Below are 23,083 nucleotides of genomic sequence, written 5' to 3'. Positions count from 1 at the left end.
ATGATTTATGATTTATAGTAGAAACCGTGTGTGGTGTGAATATATTAATTTACTGAAAAATATGCGAAGGATAGCTGATAAAAGCAACGGGTCAAGAACCAACACAATCAGCCAATAGCTCGATTAATACTTAATAAAACTTGTGCAGAATAGAAAATTATAGAGTAACATTGATTGATTCATAAAACGAATATTTATCAAAGATTTGTCAAAAAATCAATGTTATTAGATTGTATATATTTGTAACATAATACGCACCATTAGGAGTAAAAATTCAGCTATCCAAATTGATTTATTATGTTTTATTGATAATATATTTCTCCACATAAGCCAATAAAATTGGACGAAGTAGTTCACTTTGACTCTGAAAGTAAGTAAGTACTATTAAATATTATTGTTGAAATTAATATGAGGAAATACTAATTAATTAAAATACCTCAATATAATAAGGATAATAGATATTAAATATATTTTAAAAATACTTACAGTGTTAAATAGCGCTCGAAGTATACATTCTGGAACAAAAAATATATATCAGTAACTAGCAAGTAGTAATTTTAGTTACTGCTAAAATATAACTCAAGAAATCAACTTAATTTTGCCGGTTTATTTTTAAAATGTTAATGTAATGAAAATTATATTCGCTAAGCTTTCCGCGATTATTTTCAACTAAAACAATTCGATAAGATGTAGGAGGATGTATTTTAGGTTTCGATTTTTTGTAAAAATAGAAAAAATAGAGATAATTTTACAACCTAGTAGTCCATGTTTTATACGAACAACGCTATTTAGGGGTTAAATAACGAGCCATGAGTCAATTGCAATTGTCGTCGTCATCAACCCATATTCGGCTCACTGCTGAGCTCGAGTCTCCAATCAGAATGAGAGGTGTTAGGCCAATAGGTCCACCACGCTGGCCCAATGCGGATTGGCAGACTTCACACACGCAGAGAATTAAGATAATTCTCTGGTATGCAGGTTTCCTCACGATGTTTTCCTTCACCGATTGAGACACGTGATATTTAATTTCTTAAAAACGCACACAACTGAAAAGTTGGAGGTGCATGCCCCTGACCGGATTGCAATTGTATTTGGTACTAATGATTAGTACTCTTACCTTTTCATCTGTATCTCCATTAAAATACTCCATCTCGTCTTTAACGTCTCCCACTCTGCTGTCAATAGCGGCCGCGACATGCGACCGCTGGTACTCGTTGCATATGCGCCGGATTCTCTCTCTGCTCTCCATCTCATTCTCTGTGTCTACTCCGAGCAGAGTGACGTAGTACTCCGCCGCGTTGAAGCCCACTGGACATTTGTAGTTGAGGCTAGGAGACAATGTTACTAATGCTATAATTTACAAACCATGCTATCGTTAACTAAGGATTTTCTTAATTTTGTCAAAGATTTTTATATGATTCCCCACTAGGTGGACCGAGGACATCAAGCGGATGGAGGGAGGTGTAGGATGCTGTAGGCTCGAGACCGATGTGTTCAGAAGCCCATGCAAGAGGCCTATGTCTAGTGGACGTCCCTGGATGGACGTCAGTGGATGTAATATGTAGAAATAATAATTTCAAAATGGTGGGCACATCGAAACTGACTGAAGTGACGCAAATTAAATATGTATACGCCAAATTCAAGTATGTCCCTTTTTTGCTCATTTATTTATTTAAGCTGTTCTGATGTGTATCATGAGACACTTTTTTTTTGCATACAAAATCACAAAGCTATATCACTTGTTTTTTAGGTTTCTACAAAAGACAATCGTTAACTTTTACAATTTCAAAGTGGTTCAACGAAACTGACTGACTGACTGACTGATGTGACTCAAATTAAATTACGCTATTAGATATTACGCTAAATACCATTTAGTCCCTTTTTCCTTCTTTATTTAGAGACATGCTGTTCTGTTTTGACGCTGTGTGATTTGTTCTGTACTTTTTAAGAGACACATTTTTTTTTATAATACAGTTATGATACTTATTGACGTTCAAAATCACAAGGCTTGGTCAAAGTTAGCAGTATTTGATTAGATATCTACTTGATTTTGTCAACTAAAGCTTGTATGATTTTGAACATGAATATGGCTTGAAACTGGTTATAAAAAATAATATTATGTATTTATTATACAAATAATAATATTCAATGAAAAATATATGAATGAAAAGGGACATTCAAATAAAATACTATAATTTTATTCAATGTAACTCAAAATGACGTGTTCTGATGGTACTTTTATGGTAATCTGGTTAATTTTGTGGGAACTGTTAAACTAGTTATGGGTAATCTGTGGGAATTAACCATGTTTTAAGCCATGAGATCCGGAAGTTTATCCCGTTTTGGATCCGCCAATATATGAAGTACCAATGGCTTTAAAGTTGTGAGCATTAATTTTATTAAGTAACTAGCGGACGCCCGCGACTTCGTCCGCCCTTAGACCTCTTTAATCCAGCCCTTACAGTAGTATCGCTGTAAAAATGGAGTAACTTCTCCCGTTTTCCTAACATTTCCCTGCACTGCTCTGCTCCTATTGATCGTAGTGTGATGAAAAGTATACTATAACCTGCCCAGGAGTATGAAGAATAATTGTGCCAAGTTTCGTTAAAATCTGTCGAGTAGTTTTTGTTTCTATAACGAACATACAGACAGACAGAAATTTTACTGATTGCATTTTTGGCATCAGTATCGATCACTAATCACCCCCTGATTTGGAAATATATTTCATGTACAGAATTGATTTCTCTACAGATTTATTATAAATAGGTATAAATGGGCAATGATGGAAGCTACCTGGAAGAGATTTTGGTATATTGCACCCCTGTACGATGTTACAATTAAACACGTGGTGTTGGTTTTCTGTAAACGGTGCTTTATCGTTATTAAAATTGTCGCGTCTCTATTGTTTCTCACTTCGTTCGTTTTATAAAATGCACTGGAGCTTGGAACTGTTTCATGATCTACTATTCTGCTATTCTAAATCATTAATAACAAGATTACCTACAAGCGTTTTTAATAAAAAATGTCTATGATTACGAGTAGATGGGTCACCAAAGAATAATGTATAATAAAGAAAATGACATTTACTAAATAAGTTCCATTAGATTAAGTAGTTTTGTTATTTATTATTATTTTTAAAAAGTTTCAAAGTTCAAGCGTAAGTGTTACTAAAAGTGGCAAATAAAAACAAAATTATGATCATCAATAAATAATCAAATAACACTTGGGTTTATTTAATGGATAACACACACGAAATAATTTAAAATAATGATGTGAAACTAATTTAAGTAAATATTATTAACCGGATTAAGGCAATGATTTACGAACATTTAAAATTCAAATTTTCCGGCGATTTAATTTCTTATATATCTATCTACTACTATAAGTATATATATAAGGTACTACGTTGCGTAAAATTTTCTCGGTCATGTATACAAGGCTTATTTAACTATCAAATAACTTTGTAAATAGTAGTTATACTGGGTAGTTATCCTCACCGAGTGAGCTGATATTTTTCATACACATTAGTTTGGATGTCAATGCAAAATTAACCAAGTTACGTCATTTTAAATACCATGTACTAAACATGTAAGAATAACGATCTAGAATCCCCATCCCCTTATTAGGGGTTTGCTGAGAAAAATGCGAAAAATAATTAATCAGACAGCTGTATTTAAAAAATAATATATATATTTTTCTATAGTTTTCTATATTCATCCGGCATAAAATTTTGATTCTGTTACTGTTAATTAGTAAAAAAATGCAGGTGAAATCCAAAAGTACCTACTAAATAACTACTCGTAACTAACTAAAGAAATTTCACCCTAAAGAAATTTCACTTTATGGAAATCGTAATCTGTAAACTAACTAAATAACCGTAAACTGTCAATTACTGTAAACAAAATAGTATATTTCAAGTGATATGGGTATATATAAAAGTTATGTTACGAGTATCTATTACTAGTTATCCTAACCGCAAAACGTGGTTAGTCTTTCGTGGTTTCGTGGCAAAAAACAAATAGTTTCAAAAAGTTCCATTCATGTAATTAATGGCATAATAATTGATTTGTTATAGACAACGACTTTTTTTTTAAATTATTCTTTACAAGTTAGCCCTTGACTACAATCTCTACTGATGGTAAGTGATGATGCAATCTCAGATGGAAGCGGGCTAACTTGCAAGGAGGAGGATGAAAATCCACACCCCATCTGCACGGCATCGTACCGGAACGCTAAATCGCTTGGTGGTACGTCTTTACCAGTAGGGTATTCATTTACTGACTATTTATTTATTTCTCACTTACATAAACATTACATGCGTTTATATGCACTGTCATTATATTTATTTCTTTGAATTTCTCCCTTAACGACTCTTTAGGGCCCATTTTATATATCGCAATAATAAAGATGACAAGCTATTCGCCTGAATAACCAAGGATCCGTGCAACAAGTGTAATTGTTTACTATCAAGTTAATTTTTCCTGAGTAGCTTCATCTTGATAAGACGCTCAACTTTTTTATTTACTAAAATTCTTGATTTTGATAGCTCTGGGTTACCAGGTAATGAAAATTTCTGAGCACCGGAACGAGACAATGTGCCACGCAATCTGTAGGACATTGTGACTGTTAAGTTGTATAACTATTAATTCATCAAGATGAAAATTAACTTGATAGTGAATCACTTGTAAGGTTCCAAGGATCCTGGGCTAGAAGCTTTTTGTCTAGGTATTTTAAATAGTCATGTTTGGCGATTCCAAATTAATACTTAATTGGAACAAAAATGTATATGTTTTTATATTAAAAAAATTTACATGCCCTATTAACTGAATGATTGATAAAAAATCTCTAATGCCTTTGTAAATTAATTAGTCAATAGTTACAACGACTGCGGCCACAATTCTCTAATTAATTATAATGACTGATTGATTTATCATTAAACACGTTTCACGGTTACAGATAATGACACTTTTTTGTGTATCAATTACTTCGAGTCCGTTCTATGTTTCGATGTCATTAATCTTTTTGATATGTACAACGAATGCTCGAGATATTTTTGTTTTTACTAAAAATAGATCTAAAAAATATCCGCCAATATGTTATCTATTTTATCTCAGATCTAAGATAAGTATTGGAATGTGTCTGCTAATTAGGGATAACAAGGATTTCAACTAGTGTTGACAAATGTCAAAGTTTTTTACATATTGGCACTACTTTATCAACTTGTTAACACTGTTTACATTGAGGTTAGAATGTATTTTGTGTTTTTGTACCCTTTGTCAAGTGTATATATTATAAGGCTATTTTAATGGCATATTACAGGGCCTGGCCCAATGATGTTAAATACTGTATTGTTGTGTTAGGTCATGAAAAATGAAGCGCTTATCGAGATTTCCACATCTCAATGTTAGTTGTAATCAACAAAGAACGTTATTTAAACAAATAATACCTAAATATCGTCTACAATGTCGTTGTATGATCAGGAAGTGTAAAAACTATATATAAATAAATAAATAATGGAATTATAGACAAAATTGTGCATATGTGCGCTCAGTTTTGTAGCCTATTGGTCGAATCACTTTTTGCGGTGATTTTGTAGGGACGTAACCGATCTGTAGTATAAAGTTATCATTGGTCTGGCCCCTCTAATTATAAGAGAGAGTTATGAAGCTTAAGCCCAACACGCTGCTCCAATATGGGTTGGCAGGGTTAGGGTGATCGTGTTAATTTCATAATCCAAGATGGAAGCGGGCTAACTTGTTAGGAGTAGGTAGGTGAAAATCCATACCCCTTTCGGACCCTTTCGGACCCATCGTACCAGAACGCTAAATCGCTTGACGGTACATCTTTGCCGGTAGGGTGGTAATTAGCCACGGATGAAGCCTCCCACCAGCCAGACCTGGACCAATTAAAAAACCCAGATTTACAGGACCTCCGTCTTGTAAATCCACTGCGCATACCGAAATGTCGTCGAAAACATTTAACATTTCTATAAAAGAACCTATAGATAAGTAGATGTGTCATGTTATATGAATCATTCCTATGCAAAAAAGCTAGCATGTATAATATTATACTGAATAAGGAGTAGAACGCTCTAGAGTAATTAATAATCGGCTAACTTAATTCGTCTGTAAGTACAAGAGTTCAAAGACATTCGAGTAAGTTCGTTCCGCCGGTCGACTGAACTAATGCTACATAGTTTGTCACATGTGTGACAAAAATAATCTTGTTTATAAGTTTAGTTCAGTAAACGAATTTTTTGTTTGTGTTATGAATTTAGTGATTTTTTTTTAAATAATATAATGCGAACGTAATGTGTTTTTACTAAGGCAAACCAATTGCACGCCCTTACCTCTAGCCGTGTTGCATATTGGTTCTTTGTCTACAAACGCTAAAACGACGAAAACTAAAAAAAATGTACAGGAATGACAGGTTGATCACGTGACTTATCAACAACGAATGTCATTCTTATACAGTTTTTAGGTTTACGAAATGTTATTAGAGTTTGTAGAAAGAGACTCGATATGAAATATTGCTAAAAACCCAACCACATAGTTCCGGCTTTCAATGCCAACATAACATTGTTTGCTATGGACTAAATATTTTCTAACTTTTCAAGGTATAAAGATACTTACGATGCAAAAAACTGGTCAGCCTGTTCGATAGTTCCATGGAAAGCTATCCGTCCGTTTGCCAACAGCACCACTTGGTGGAATAGTTCAAAGACGCCGGACGCTGGTTGGTGGACTGAACAGATGACTAATTTTCCACCAATCGCCAATCGTCTCAGTCTAGAAACCACCGCGCTTGCTGCTGAACTGTCCAATCCCGTTGTGGGCTCATCGCAGAATAAAATCGGTGGGTCGTTGAGGAGCTGTTTGAATAGAAATATACATATAAGTGGTTAATTATGAAACCAAGATGTTTAACAACATGACGTCTAATCTAATATTGGATGAAGAAAAAACGCCCTAATGAATTTTTTTTAATGTCATTACGTTAGTTACCTTTCAGTTAACCGCGGGCCCCTTGTAATAGATAAAGTAATAATGACATTCTTTATTTATACCAAAAATAGCTTAGAAACAAACAACGAACCTATTAATTTTATAATTATCTGTCCGCTTAAAACATTTATCTTGTACAGCAGGGCATTGTTAGATTTAATTGGAATGTGTATTTGAAGCTTCCGACTATTACGATAAATGTTCTAAATTGTTTATTTTTTTTAAGATTCTCCAAAAAGCTACTGACAGGGAAGTAGGTATCTATTAACAGGGCGGAATTCTCTTTATGTCTTGACTTGTAGAGTAAAATTTGTTTTCACTTTGTGAGCTATTAAATCTAATCTTCTAATCAAGAAATGTCACTCATCAAGAAATGTTGAGTACTGCTTGTCGAATAATGTTGAAAATTGGCACAGAGGCAATATATACTTAGAAGACGACGACGGTTGTATATAGTCAGTAGACGATAGCGACACGGCCGAATTAAGGAGGTGTGAGGGCGGACGAAGTTGCGGGAAATTTAAAAGAGAAACTAAAATGGTTTCAAATGCAGTTTGCAAAAGCTATAAGAAAGAAAATTACAGACATAACTACGAGTACCTACGTCTACTCTTATAAGCCCCTGACGCAACAAGTTAGTGTTATAAGTTTGACGTGTCTGTCGGTCTGTCAGTCTGTCTGTCCATAGCTCCCGAACGGATGAAGCGATTGTTTGATGAAAATGGGTTGAGTCGTTTAAAAGTTCTAAACACTTTAGATTATCTGTCTGCAACAAATTAAAGGGCGCTAAAAGAGAATATTGATGACTTGATCGAGAATGTAATTAATAATGTTAAGACCATCGGGGGCTTTTAAAAATTTTCAATTTCATGTTATACCGCAAAGTTGTAAGTAATTTAGTCAGGTAGGTAATTATGTCAGTTTAATATAACGCAAGTTCCAGGTAGTGTAAATACAATTATTAATATAATAGGTCTACAACAAATTATACGAATTAAATAAATGGCGACAGACAGTTCCAGTGAACAACATCGTTGCGACAGTTAAATCCTTTGACTTAATAGTTTTAAACGTATAGTTTTCTGCTGCCAACGCACACTTAACTATACGGCTTGGGTAAGTTAAACTATATATGGGAAACCTTGTTATGTATTTGTTTTAAACTACTGGGAATAAGATTACAAAAGAATAAATATACGATTACATTAGTGAATGAAGTACACAAAAATAAAAATTTAGCTGCTAGTGACATTGCATTTAAGGATTAATCTTGAACCAAAATTAAAAATCACAGGTAATTTTACTAGCAACGATTTAGTTCAAAATATACCTAATTGTTTTTATCAACCCATATTCGGCTCACTGCTGAGCCCAGTCTCTTGCATTTGGCGGATTGGCAGATTTCACACACCGTTTGAGACACGTGATATTTAATTTATTAAAATGCAGACAACTGATAAGTTGGAGGAGGCATACCCCGGACCGGATTCGAACCCACACCCTCCAGAATCGGAGGCAGAGGTCCATAGGATTACCACTTGGCTATCACGGCTCTACTACTAGTCATACCTTGTGCTAATTCTATTGACATACCTGCACTGCCAGCGCCACCCTTTTCCTCTCTCCTCCTGAGAGCGCCTTCAGTTTGGTCTGCGTGCAGCTCACGACGCCTAGGTCACCCAACAGTTGTTGAATCCGTTTCGAGCGAACTATCGCAGTCGCCCTTTTGTCCATCATCAGTCGTGCCTGGCAAAAACACGGATATAATTTGATGCAAAAAAAAATACATTTTTCAGGATTCGATCCCAGGATCTTATAGCCAGAAGCGGCAAAGGTTAACCCACTGGTTAACCTGACGATTGCAAGGTTAATCTACTGACTGACTTCAATTATCAATTTATTAATCAACTTCAAAAATAGAAGGAGATTCTCTATTCGGCTTTTTTTGTATGTACCCATGTTGATGCGATCACTCTAAGACGCCTGGACCTATTTCAATAATAATTTTTTTGTTCGAAGTATGGTGGTCATGTCTTGTTATGTCAAGATCTAATGATAGGATCCTGAAGAAGATACGAAGAATATATGAAGAAACCAAAGAGAACTTCACCTTCAAACTGGTCAGCAGGTTGAACATAATATATATGATGTTATTTTTCACTTTTTTGGCTAAATAGCCAAAAAAGTGAAAAATAACATCATACGGTACATTCGGTCGGTACATTTTATGATTTATGAAGTCAGTTTCATTATTTTTTTTTCTTGTAGGTAGCAACAGGAATTCTATAATAATAAGTAAGAATAAGTACGTACCTATACAAGTACCTTTACCTAGATTTTATCATTCATTATCAAAACAAAATATTTAATTGAATGAATCAAAATCATCCGTTTTCGAATTTCATATAAGTAGCTACGATAATTAATTTTTATAACAATATGACGATTCTATAAATCGATTTTTAATTAATTTATTTGTTCAATCAAATCAATATATCAAAATCAATGGTGTTATGTAAATCTTCATAAATCGAATCATCACATCAATATAATTAGGTACCTACATATTTTATCTCTAAATTGTTTTCAAGTTTTCTGACGAATTTGCAGTATAATGTTCGTGGGAATATCTTATAAATTACTCTATAAAGAATATAAACTATAAAACGTAGATAATATCTAAAATAAATATAAAGAATTTATTTAGTCGTTACGGTAGTGTGGAGATCAGCCTTAATGAACACTAAAGCAGCAGGATTTACACTTAAAAGTGTATTAGAGCCTCCGACAGCCGTCTATGTTGTTTTAACAAATTTTGGTGCGTAGACAGAGAAGTCAATAGACAACAGTGATTGGTATGCCGTTGTAATTACTCTTCTATGCATAAAAAGTTAAAGTTTATGGTAGGGGCTTATCTCTGGAGTACTGAACCGATTTTAAGAATTCTTTTACCACTAGAAAGCCGTAAACGTTATTTATGAGTGACATAGGATTTTTTATCCCAGTTTTTTCATGGGAACTACGCGAGTGAAACCACGTGGCGTCAGCTAGTTTTAAAGATATACGATTTTTACATCTCAACACGCTACGTTCCATGTTTCATTCTTTTTTGAGAATTTAAGAATTAATGACTTTTCATTGAGCAATAAGGTCCTAATATAGTAGAGTATCAAAATTATGCTGCACATCGCGAGAGAAGGTCTCGAGTAAATTTAAATAACAATAATCCTAACTATATAAAATGCGAATGTAAGTTTGTACCACGCTACGAGCGCTGAACCATTTTTGATGAGGTTTGGTAGAGAGAATCAAACCATGGAAACTTTGTTAAGAATTTAACTTTAAAAAATGCTGTTCCATTCATCAACTTCTTTTTGTGATACTTTGACGAGGATGAAATTTTATGTCTATGAAAAACAAACGATTTCCTTGCGGAGAAAGTTGAAGGCAATATCTCTAACTTACGAAATAATAATATTTTTTAAATAATATTAATTGATTATGAAACACGCCTAAAACTCACGTGATATTAGGTTGGAGTATGCCCAACTAGTTTCGAAGCACAACGAAATTTCGAACAGTTTGGATCGTGCCGCGATGCAAGAACCAGCTCATGACTAAGGGCCCGTATGGGTTCGAAACTAGTAGGGCATACTCCAACCTAATATCACGTGAGTTTTAGCCGTGTTTCACAATCAATTAATATGAATAACACTCACGATAGTTTAAATTTTAAATAATACTCCATTTTATTTGTATTGAGGTCATTGTTTTATAAATTTCCGTTAACGTAGTTTGTAAACCATTTCCTAATGGTAGACATGATGTGGGATGGAAAGTTGAAGTGCCCAACGACATACTTTTAATGGTGCTAGTACGAAATTAATGGTTTCCACGTAGTTCACTGCCGGAAAGGTAAGTTTGTAACGAGCCGGAATTACAGCAAACAAATCGTTATAATGAGATAGTTTGCAGATAAATAAACTTGGAATATTCCATAATTAGGCAAAACATAATGTAATAAATATTTTAAAACGTACGTAGATCTTACCACGCTTCGTTTAAATATAATTATGTCAAAAAACCACAAAATGAGTTATCAGGCAAAGTAGTTAAACGATTTATTAACAGACTTCGGATTTTTTTCATTTTCAAAATAAACCTTTAAAAACAAAGAAAATTTTATATTTGACTTTCATAGTAATTGAAGTCCATAGTGTGAGCTCTACACCTGAACGTGGGTTTACTAACTCACGATCCTGGGGGCGTCCGGACTGATTCACTCAGGTCACGGTTACTCCCTCTCGAATGGCCCTCTAAGCCGAGGTCCGAGTCTCATAGGAGACGCCCTTAGAGAGTCGTTCCGTCCTCTATCTTTATTTCAGCCTTCGGGTCTCATCAGGCGATGCTTCTACGCTCGCCCAAACCCCCCCTGTCGCCGTAGTGGTCCCATATGGAGCCATCGTCACTTACTCAACACGAAAAAAAATGTGAGCTCATAAGTATACTTAAATCCGCTAATTTTGCTCTCCTAAGGTATTGGTATGGCTGATATGTAAATAATATAATAGTATTTTGTTATGATTCTATATGTAAAGGACACAGACTAGGTAACTGTACGTTATGGTTTTCTAAAATAGAAATGCAAAACAATAATTTTAAAACCGGTCTCAACAGACACTTCTAGAGTCAATGAAGTTGTTTAGATATCTCAGACGCTTTCAGCTATTGTACAACATTCGCCAAGGTCTACGACATTAGGATATTAGAATTTTTTCATCATAAATTTCTACTTAATTAGGTAGATTTAGGTCTCTTGATATCTATATTATATCTATATAACATTGCTACAGTTTGTGTGTAACGAATTTTATTAAATAGTAGCAGACAGCGGTTTTACTCGCGTATTTTTCAAATAATAAACCCGTTCCAGTGAGAATACTGGGATAAAATAAAGCCTATGTTGTAGGTTTGTCTTCACAGATAAGGAAGATACTACTAGGAAGATGTCGCTTTCTAATGGTGAAAGAGTTTTTAAAGTCGGTATTTCACACAAAAACTATTTTACCGAGTTAAAAAATTGTTTGTATTCAAAAAACAGTCAAAAAATGAAGCTTGTATTCGTCAACTGCTGGACATAGGCCTTTCCAGAATCACGCCACCGCACACGATCCTCCGCCTTCCTCATCCAGCCACTTCTCACTACCTTCTTGATGTAGTCGGATCATTTGCCTGGAGGGCTTCCGAGACTTGGTCACTAACTATGGGTCTCTTAAGAAGGCTCAGAGTCACACAGCGGATGATGGAACGAGCTATGTGCGGAGTACATCTGCATGATCGAATCAGAAATGAGGAGATCCGCAGAAGAAACAAAGTCACCACACAGCTCAACGAGTTGCGAAGCTGAAGTGCCGATGGGCGAAGCAAATAGTTCGAAGAGATGGAAGTTGGGGTCCCAAGGTGCTGGAATGGCGACCCTGCATTAGAAACCGCAGTGTTGGTCGATCCACCTACCAGGTGGACTTCTACATCAAGTGAGTCGCAAGGATTTGTTGGATGCAGGTGGCTCGGAATGGTGATGTTTGGAAGTCCCTACAAAAGGCCTAAGCCCTGCAGTGGACGTCCATCGGCTGATATGATGATGATGAATGTCTTTGACGCAAGCTAGGCCTACTGGAGACGCCTCAAAGAACTCTACGTCACTGAAAATGGTCTGAAAGCTCTTCTTAAGGACGAACCCTAAGACATGACGGCCTCCGTGGCGCAGTGGTATGCGCGGTGGATTTACAAGACGGAGGTCCTGGGTTCGATCCCCGGCTGGGCAGATTGAGATTTTCTTAATTTGTCCAGGTCTGGCTGGTGGGAGGCTTCGGCCGTGGCTAGTTACCACCCTACCGGCAAAGACGTACCGCCAAGCGATTTAGCGTTCCGGTACGATGCTGTGTAGAAACCGAAAGGGGTGTGGATTTTCATCTTCAAAAAAAGACATTGTTCGCTGATGCACCATATATGACGTTATTAGTTTTGTGAAACATTTATTAAGTTTGAAGATATTTAATGTCTTAGACGATGTGTAAGAATAATCTGAGTTTCACCTTTTTTAATGCAATCTTCTACGAAAGTTTGTAAGCTACAAAAATTCATGCGGGCAAAGTCTGAATTCGCAGCCAGATAATATTATGAGTATATTGTACCTACTGAGAAATCTGTACCTAATCTGAGAATCTAGAATTATTATATTATCTAGATTCTAGATCTCTATAACTGCCACCGATAGATTATGATAATTTGCACTTATTTTACTGTGGTAGCATCTCTAATATCGAATGCTAATTTTGGGTTCTTTCTCTTAATCGATCGATTATTAATTCATCATCAGAAAATAAAAAAAAACAAGACGTTTATTCTGTTTATGGCTCCATCTTATTACTGAAAAGTTTGTAAAATATTTAAAAATAAGACGTCACTTTTCTTGGATAATATTAAAAATTATTGATGCGTCGCTTCGTGTCGTACTGACTCGAGAATGTATTCGTTTTTGAAATTTGTATTTAGAGCGGCTATGACACCGTCGGGTTTCGTGCGCTCTATCTGCCTATTACTCTATAATCTGTGGCTCACGCTTAACTATAACTGAACTGGGCCCTAGCTGAAAATCAGTGCTGCATCTATTTTTTTTTGAAAGTATGCGGCAAAATGCTGAGTCAAGGCCTTTTTCTAGGTTAAGCCACATATTACAAGGAATTCTTTAGTGCTCCACTGTTTGAGTGGACAGTTAAGCCATAATATGTTATAATTTAGATTTAATGTGATATGTGGCATTACTTAAAAATGAAGATCTTTCTTTCTTTTCTATAATTATACCTGATGTAAAACTGTAATGCAGTCTAAGTTGGAGCGCGCTTACCTAGAAGATTCACTCTTAAATTGTGTCAGGAAACACAAACGTCCGAAATGCTTTCCAAATGTTAACTTTGCGAATTAGAAATGTGGATACAAATGTATTTTTTTTATTCTTTACAAGTTAGCCCTTGACTACAATCTCACCTGATGGTAAGTAATGATGCAGTTTAAGATGGAAGCGGGCTAACTTGTTAGGAGGAGGATGAAAATCCACACCCCTTTCGGTTTCTACACAGCATCGTACTGGAATGCTAAATCGCTTGGCGGTACGTCTTTGCCGGTAGGGTGGTAACTAGCCACGGCCGAAGCCTCCCACCAGCCAGACCTGGACAAATTAATTAAGAGACTTACCATAAACTCCATATGTTCAGAAACCGTCAAGTCTCCAATAGAAAGGTCCTCTTGTGGCAGAAAGCCCGATATCCGCGCGATCAGATCGGCGCCCGCTAATCGTCCATTCAGCATCAGATAACCCGACATTGCGCTTTTGTCCCGTCGACTGATCGCTGCCAACAGTGTAGTTTTGCCAGCACCACTGCATAAAGGAAGAGGTGGTTAAAAAGAATATTTCAAAGTACATCTTATCGTTTTTAGTTGGGTGCATTTTAAGAAATTAAAATATCACGTGTCTCAAATGGTGAAGGAAAACATCGTTAGGAAACCTGCATACCAGAGAATTTTCTTAATTCTCTGCGTGTGTAATGTCTGCCAATCCGCATTGGCCTAATGACTATTGTCCTAATCTGTCTCACACTGAGAGGAGACTCAAGCTCTGCAGTGAGCCGAATATGGGTTGATACCGACGACATCTTATCGTTTTTAAAGCAAGTTAGTGGCTGGCTAGTTCGTAATTATAGTACGATTATTAATTCCAGTCAGTAAAATGATAAGTGCAACTGTCACAGCAATGTCATTTTACTGATTGGAATTAATAATTGTACATACGATTAATCTTGCTTAAGATTCGTCATTAACAGTCGTCAGGTCATTGACGTTTAAACGTCAATAATCCCTATATGTCTTGGATTCAATCACCAATCGATTTAACAGATCGTTTCTTCTACGCAATTACAAACTGTAGAGCCAACAACATTTTTTTTTTCGTAGGGGAATATACTTATGGACACCCGTTTGGCTAGTGCCGGATAAAAACCCCACCTACCTCCAATCTTGTTCTACCTACGATTTAACCTACCATCAACGTCACTTTCCGAGTTTCCATCTTTTTCCTTTATTTGTCATCATATATTCTGAAAAACTAAAAAGCTAAAATTTGGTTCGTCACATAGTTACTATAGTGGGTTATCTAAGAATAAACAAATTCCTTGAAAACCAGCATTTATTTGGCATCAAGGGAAGACTATGAAAATCAATTAGAGTTTTTTATCAATAGGGATCTTGATTTATATAAGAGAGATACTATAAAGCTGCCTTTATAATGGCAAAAGATTAAGGAATAAAATGGTGTATTGTATTTAATCTAAATTTTCTTATTTTGTTAAATTAAAAATTATTCTATTTTGTTAAATTGATATGTATGTTATTATTATTATTGATTAATGTTTTTGTATTTTAATTAGTATTTCTTTCTTTTCTATTTTGTGTTATTTTTGTTGTAGTTAGTAAATTGTGTATCACCTGTACTGTTTTGTTAGTAATTATATAAAATTATAATGTATATTTATAGTCCGGGAAAACGAATTGGGCAACTGTAATATCTTCCCGGGTACTGTTTAAGTAAATAAATAAATAAATCGGACAATCCAAACCACGTTCAATAAAGTCTAGGTACAATATAATGTCGTTGTGAATATCACATACAATTATTTTTTCCCAACCTAATATTGTTTCGAGCTATCTTAAAGAACATAGTATTGTCATAAAAGTTACATTCAGATTTGCTTGAATGATTTCAGATTACCCGATCATGTGCATAAGTCTTGCAAAATTATATTAATCTTATCATATTATATGTTATCTTTTCTTATACAGTTCACGTCCTGTGAATCGATGTGTCACTCGCTTCAGTAAACAAAATATGTATTGATATAACAAGCCAGCCTTGTATTTGCTGCTTATCGAGTTACCAAAATAATTGTCATTTAATTTGGCTATAACCATAACTACTTACGAAACTGTTTTATGTTACTTGTTTTATTTCCTCTACTATGGTTTCCAGCAAGCTAATTCACTAACTTTGACGTATAATATTGACATACGAAATTGAGATTCTATAGAACAAATGTCATCCGGTGACTGACTGACTGACTGACATAGTGATCTATCAACGCACAGCTCAAACCACTGGACGGATCGGGCTGAAACTTGGCATGCAGGTAGATGTTATGATGTAGGCATCCGCTATGAAAGGATTTTGATCAATTCTACCCCCAAGAGGATAAAATGGGCGATTCTATGTAACTTTGTCAATTTTAACCGATGGGGCTGAGATTTTGCATGCATAAAGCTACTGTGACATAGGCATCCCTTAAGAAAGAATTTTGAAAAAATCCACCCTTAAAGGGATAAAATAGGGGGTGTTTTTTTTTCTTAGATTTTCGACTGATTGAAATGAAATTAAAGATTTGGGCTACTATGATGTAGACGCCGTTTTTCTTGAATAATATTTAAAGTTACTGATGCGACGCTTCGTGTCGTACTGACGCGAGAATGTATTCGTTTTTGTATTTTGTATTTGGAGCGCCAACGACACCGTCGTCGTGTTCCGTACGCTCTATCTGCCTATTATTGATTAATCTGTATTTACATCATAAATGTTAAATGAAAACAATTTTATTACAATTGCCATGATGAACAACCACAAAATCACTAATAACAGAGTCACAAACATTTCAAAGAGCATCGAGTAAATTAAAACAAGCTTCTCCCAGTAACAGACAACATCCCTTCGAAGACAGATGATATATTTTTAACCGACTTCCAAAAAGGAGGAGGTTCTACGTTCGGCTGTATGTATGTTTTTTTCATAATCATTCGCTGCACAAAAGCCGTTGGATGTAGAGAGTTATTAGTCACTTAATTATTTTTATATTTCGATTAAGATGTTTGAATATGTATTTCTTGAAAGTTTAAGCTCGTATTTTATTATATATCTAATTAAATAAATGAGCGACGAAAGCTTTGGCCATTAACAACTTGTTCAGTTGTAATTTTAATTGATTTAGTTTTTGTTTAATCCGAGTATATTAATCTTTTGATTAATAAACTCGGAATATAATTAATATTAATCTTGCGAAATTTGTATAACAAATACAAATACTAAAAATATTTAATCATTGATTTAGAACATTCATGCACAATGTCCATTATGTTTCGGGAATTTGGTCACAAAAATATTTTTATTCCCATATTAGTAACCCTAGAATTTGAAGTCACCGATAATAAATGACAAATCAGTCAATATACCAGGCACATTTTAACGTGGAGAACGATAAATCGCTTCGCTGGAAGGCTAAGAAGTAGCCAGAGGATATTATTAGTTAGGAAAGATCAATCTGAATCAATTAAAAAAATATAATATCAGTTGAACCCGAAGCAAAAGTGTTCTTGAATAAGAAAGAAGGTACTGAACTAAACTGGGCTACAAACTTCTTACTCGATTTGTCCCATTACTTTAGCATAAACAGTCAAATGCCCGTGTCTCGTAGAGCAAGTAAGCCGTCGGTCGCGACTATCACACTAATATTGTAAAGACGAATGTTTGTGTGTGTGTTTGTTTGTCCCGCCTTTACACTGCGGCTGCTAAGCCGATTTTATTTACATAAACAATGCGGAGCCTGTGTAAACAATGCGGAGCCTGTGTAAACAATGCGGAGCCTGTGTAACTGTGTATTGACAGGACAACAATTTAGCTGGGAAAGGACACAGATTTTATTCTGGATTAATACATAGGCTGCTTTTTATCCCGGAAAAAATTACGGTACCCGTGAGATAAAAAGAACTCCACACGAACAGAGTCGCGGGCGTCCTCTAGTTATAAATAACATCTGATATTAATTATTACAGAATCAAGATTATCATCCTAAACCCGCCAACCTGTACGTATTGGAACAACGTTGGAACAACGTAGTGGATCTGAGCTTTCTTATCCCCTATCCTAAAAAAGATTGACAATGATGAAAACTCACCCATATCAAATACCCAAAGGACACTACACTATCTAAGTGACACTATCTAGATAAGTGACTGAGTAACTAAGATTATAAACGACAATCATCATCATCATATCATCATTATCATCATCATCACCACTCACCATAGTATCAACATCCGCGATTACTCGTCCACTGCTGGACATAGGTTTCTTTTCAGCAGCGTCAGCTTTAACGTTAATATATTGTTGCAAATGATGTCAGAAACGCCATGTTTCTGTCTGTTTCCTTTTCACGGCTAAATGGCTGAACCGATCTAGATGAAATTTGATGTAATGGCAAAATATAGGCAAATTTTGACCCTAAAATGAAATTGAAGGAGGGTGAATTTTCTATAGAAAGTCGTTCATTTTGAGAGTTACAGTTTTAAAAATCCGTCAATAAATCATAAAAAAATACGAAAATTAACGTGATTCAAGAATATTTAAAATTCAGTACCTTCCAAAAGTGGTGAAACATAACATTGATTTTTACGCGGACGAAGTCGCGGGCTTCGGCTATAGTATAATATATATATTTAATCAAAGTGTGTATGCACTTTCGCCATTTTATAGGTCAATTGGTATATTTACTAAAAAAACCATTCGGACGGGAGTCAATAAAATCTTAGAAGTTGTTGGCGGAGTTGAATTTTTTTCCATGCAAGAAGTTATCCGAATTTCGAAAAAAATTGGTAATTTGTTGGATCTACGTCCGGATGTCTTAGACATTCCAATTTAACTTTTTCTAATTTGGTACCATTTTGGTTATATTTTTGCAAACGCTCGCGACTTCGTCTGCGTGAAATTTTAGTTTATCACAAATCGGGAACCTTGGATTTTTCCGGGATTTCTTGGATTAATCCAGAGTAAAATCTATTTTCATTCCAAATTTCAGGCAAATCGGTTGTGTAGTTGCGGCACTAAAGAGTAACAAACATCCAAACCAACATCCAAACAAACATTCAAACAAAAATCCAAACAAACATCCATACAAACTTTCGCGTTTATAATATTAGTAGGATCATCATTATAATAATAATAAAGCCTCTTTATTTTCCATAAACCTTAAACCTAATTACAATATATTCTCTAGTTTTTACTTAACCTATGTTAGAAATACTAAATAATGTTCATTAATTATTGTGTTAATTTTAATTTTTTTATTATTATAGGAATCCCTTTGATAGGGTATAGGCCTCCTCCAATTTCTTCCATTCATCTCTTTCCTGCGCTATTTTAATCCAGTTTTTCCCTGCTATCGAGATTATGTCATCTGACCATCGCTTCTGTGGTCTGCCCACGTTTCATCAACCCATATTCATCATTATCAACCCATATTCGGCTCACTTCTGAGCTCAAGTCTCCTCTCAGAATGAGAGGGGTTAGGCCAATAGTCTACCACTCTGGCCCAATGCGGATTGGCAGACTTCACACACGTAGACAACTAATAAAATTTTTTGGTACGCCGGTTTCCTCACGAAGTTTTTCCTTCACCGTTTGAGACACGTCATATTTAATTTCTTAAAATGCACACAACTGAAATGTTGGAGGTCCAGACGGGATTCGAACCCACACCCTCCGGAATCGAAGGTAGAGGTCATATCCACTGGGCTATCACGTCTCTCTATTAGTAGGTAACAAAACTATTTGACCTCTGTCTGTGGAAACAGACATAGTTTTCTCACCTTGAACCCATTAGAGCCACCAAGTTGCCAGACGACACCACGCCGCTCACTGGAAATAAAAAAGATCATTAACATCTGATTAAGTCTCCACTTAAAGCTTTTGATTATCTCTTAAGTAAATTAAGTAAATCTTAAAAATATGCTTGAGTGTGTCCGCATTTTACATCTAACGGTTTTCGAGATTATTCTTTTTTTTAATCTTTACAACTTATCCCTTGACTACAATCTCCGCCCGATGGTAAGTGATGATGTAACTTGTTAGGAGTAGTATGAAAAACCACACTCCTTTCGGTTTCTACATGACATCGTACCGGAACGCTAAATCGCTTGGCGGTACGTCTCTGTCGGTAGGGTGGTAACTAGCCACGGCCGAAGCCTCCTACCAGCCAGACCTGGACCAATTAAGAAAACTTTAATCAGCCCAGCCGGGGATCGAACCCGGGACCTCCGTCTTGTAAATCCATCGCGCACACCACTGCGCCACGGAGGCCGTCAAATGATTTCGTGATGAGTGACTCGTATATATTTAAGATTAATTAGGTCTATTAATGATTTATTTAAAACAAGAAAATTTTAAATGAATATTTTTTTGGGTTTTCTTCCCTACATGTAAAGTTAGGCGATTTTTTTCTTGTCTATCCCGTGATAGTGATAATGTGTATCGATATGGGTATTATTGCAATAAAACGGCTTAAGGTCTCATTTAATTTGCGTGGCAGGACACGCACTTGGCCGGTTTTACTTTTTATCTATTCCACTCCATTTTAGTCGTATATTGGTACGGCCTGGGTATAGTTATATATTTCACCAAAGTATGAAAACTATATATAGTATATATACAGGGTGCTCGGGAGTATATCCCTTAACTCTAGGGTTATATTCTCTAAGGAAAATTAATTAAACATGTCTAAGGAACATGAATAGTTTGGGAGTAAAAAACAATTATTTTGCAAATAGATCTTCTTGTGTCCCTCACTCGTATATCGCAAACTTGTTCCTTGATAAATATCATGAAGTAGCTTACTAGTGAACTGCGGACTGCCAGTTGCAATATCTCGTCGATGTCGACAGTCTTACCACTACGATTACATGGATAGTCGGAGTTATTTGAATTACTCTGTATTTGAATTACTCTTTAGTTAAAAAATGTTATGCAGTTCGGCTACTATTGTGTACTTGTCAACACCTTGAAGTTCTGGGAAATACTCCCGAGCACCCTGTATAGTTTTTATAGCTTTATTTTGTCATTAAACGAGTAAAGTGTTTTATGAGTCAAATCAAATAGTGGTATGCAAAATATTTTGTTCCGTAATTAAGCCTATAAAATTGCTTTCAAGAAACCGTTTTTTATCCATGGCGTTTTCCCAAGGCAACCAAGTTGCACGTTCAGGATGATTTTATGATGAATACAAATAGGTAGTGAGATTAACATAACTTAGTATGCGTATAATTTATTGTACCACCTACCTACGTTGTAAACAAGTTTCATGTTATCTTATCCGAAATTACTTAATCTTATGCAATCGTTTTACTTTTAACCGATGTTCAAAAGAGAAGTTTTTAGTTAGATATTTTTCAAAGGCTGGCACTGATTTTCCTAGATTTTCTTTTTTTATAAAATAGCTAGTAGACGACCACGACTTTGTCCACGTTTAATTAGTTTTTCACAAATTCTACGGGAGCCATGGATTTTTTCGGGATAAAAAGTAGCCTAAATGTTGTTTGATAACCTCTTTAACTTCCAGTGAAAGTTCTATTAAAATGGTTCCAAATATTAGCCCGGACAAGACAAACAGACAGACTTACAGACAATAAATTTAAAAAGCTCGCTTGTGTCTGTCGTTTGTGTTGCTGGTAAATAACTAAAAACAATTGAAAAAACACAGACAGACACTACAATTTTATTTCTATGTATCGGTAATAGGAGTTTGATACATGTATGGCCGTTGAAATATTCTCATAAAATATCTCTACCTTCTCGCCAGGATGTATCGAGGTCGGTGCGTAAACCTGTTTAACCTTCAACGAATACCGTTTAATTCGGAGGATAAGGAACGCTACCCTGCTCGGTACACTTTCGACTTTTACAACATTGCGGACGATAAATCCGGAACCATCCTGGGACTGTTGAAATCTTGAAATCACTGACAGATACTACAATTTTATTTCTATGTATTGATTGGCTGACCGCGCAGATAGCCCACCTGACGGTAAGTGGAAAATCACCACCTATAATAAGTACTTCAACCTGAGTCCTCAATACACCGGCTATCACACCCTTCAGCAGGCCTTTTCTCTAACTTTGTGGATGTGGATTTACAGTGGATTTACACGAAAATAATCAACTAGCTACTGTCAGTGATTTTTGAGCCACGTGATTTCGTATTCACTATATTTTTTTTAATGATTGTTATATTTTTTAAATGTGACCAAATAGTCGGGAAAACTGTAAAATTAGGAGTGGGTACGACAATAAAATAAACCACAATTTGTTATTGTGATTTTCGTTAACAACTATTCGGAATAAGAAAAATGCGGTTGACATGGATTTGAGTTTAATTAAATTAGGTGGATAATAGACCGGAGTAAAGCAGATATACCCAAGGATGGCGATAGTACTTCCCCGGACAATGACATGCTCTGCCGACTTCAAAATAATTTTTCACTGGCTAATAAAGATGGTCATATAATAATACCCCCTAAAATCCCTATACCCCTAAAACCTGAAAATTTTAATGGTCTGGGAAATCGACTCATGCTGACAGTTTATTCAATGTACAGACACTACTATTTTATTCATTCACATGTGTACATCGATTTTCTTCTCCATCTAATAATATTATAGGCGTAGAAAGATTTATGGATAGTATAAAAGTCCACGCGAACGAAGTCCTATGGAGTTCTTGTAAATAATACCCTTGTGTTTAATCCACTATAACTTGTAACGCAATATGGGGCTTACCTCCATGTAGAACCTTCACCTCCTCATAAGTCGGTGACCTCCATATACTGGTCTGGTATTTCTTCTTCCTGTACACGGAGAGGTCCTTCCAGGCCAGGGTGAGGTTCTCGGGAGTGTCCCCCAGGCCCGCCAGCTCGTCGTCCTCCCAGTTGACCACGGCTCCCGTGAGGACATTGCGTGTGGGTATCTTCAGATCCGACTCCTTCATTGTAGGGTTACGTCATTTGGTACTGCAAACAAACAAATAATTTTGTGTTTATTTATTTATTTAAATAAATTAAGCGTAAATACTTTGGTAAATATTGTGTCAATTTTAAAGATATTTCACGAATGATCAGTATGAAGAATACATATGTAATAACATATTGTTATATTC

At 35.5% G+C, this 23,083-nt stretch overlaps 1 protein-coding gene across 2 annotated transcripts in view; it reads right to left on the bottom strand.

The window, feature by feature from the left end:
• LOC112055627 (protein scarlet) overlaps positions 1-23,083 on the bottom strand; it is a 40,634-nt gene that overhangs the window by 6,000 nt on the left and 11,551 nt on the right. For both annotated transcript variants that reach the window (XR_008251002.1, XM_024095817.2), the window contains exons 2-9: positions 22,708-22,937; positions 19,746-19,794; positions 14,259-14,442; positions 8,598-8,750; positions 6,633-6,871; positions 1,118-1,328; positions 487-515; positions 259-364 (exon numbers count right to left, since the gene is read on the bottom strand). Coding sequence is in view for 1 of the 2 variants with exons in the window: in XM_024095817.2 (XP_023951585.2) it covers positions 259-364; positions 487-515; positions 1,118-1,328; positions 6,633-6,871; positions 8,598-8,750; positions 14,259-14,442; positions 19,746-19,794; positions 22,708-22,915 (1,179 nt within the window). In the remaining variant the exon portion in view is untranslated. The remainder of the gene's footprint in view (positions 1-258; positions 365-486; positions 516-1,117; positions 1,329-6,632; positions 6,872-8,597; positions 8,751-14,258; positions 14,443-19,745; positions 19,795-22,707; positions 22,938-23,083) is intronic.

This window comes from Bicyclus anynana, chromosome 1, assembly GCF_947172395.1.
Source record: "Bicyclus anynana chromosome 1, ilBicAnyn1.1, whole genome shotgun sequence".
NCBI classification, from domain to species: Eukaryota; Metazoa; Arthropoda; class Insecta; order Lepidoptera; family Nymphalidae; genus Bicyclus; species Bicyclus anynana.
The sequence above is the reverse complement of the archived record's forward strand: the minus strand, read 5'-3'. Positions and strand labels throughout refer to the sequence as shown.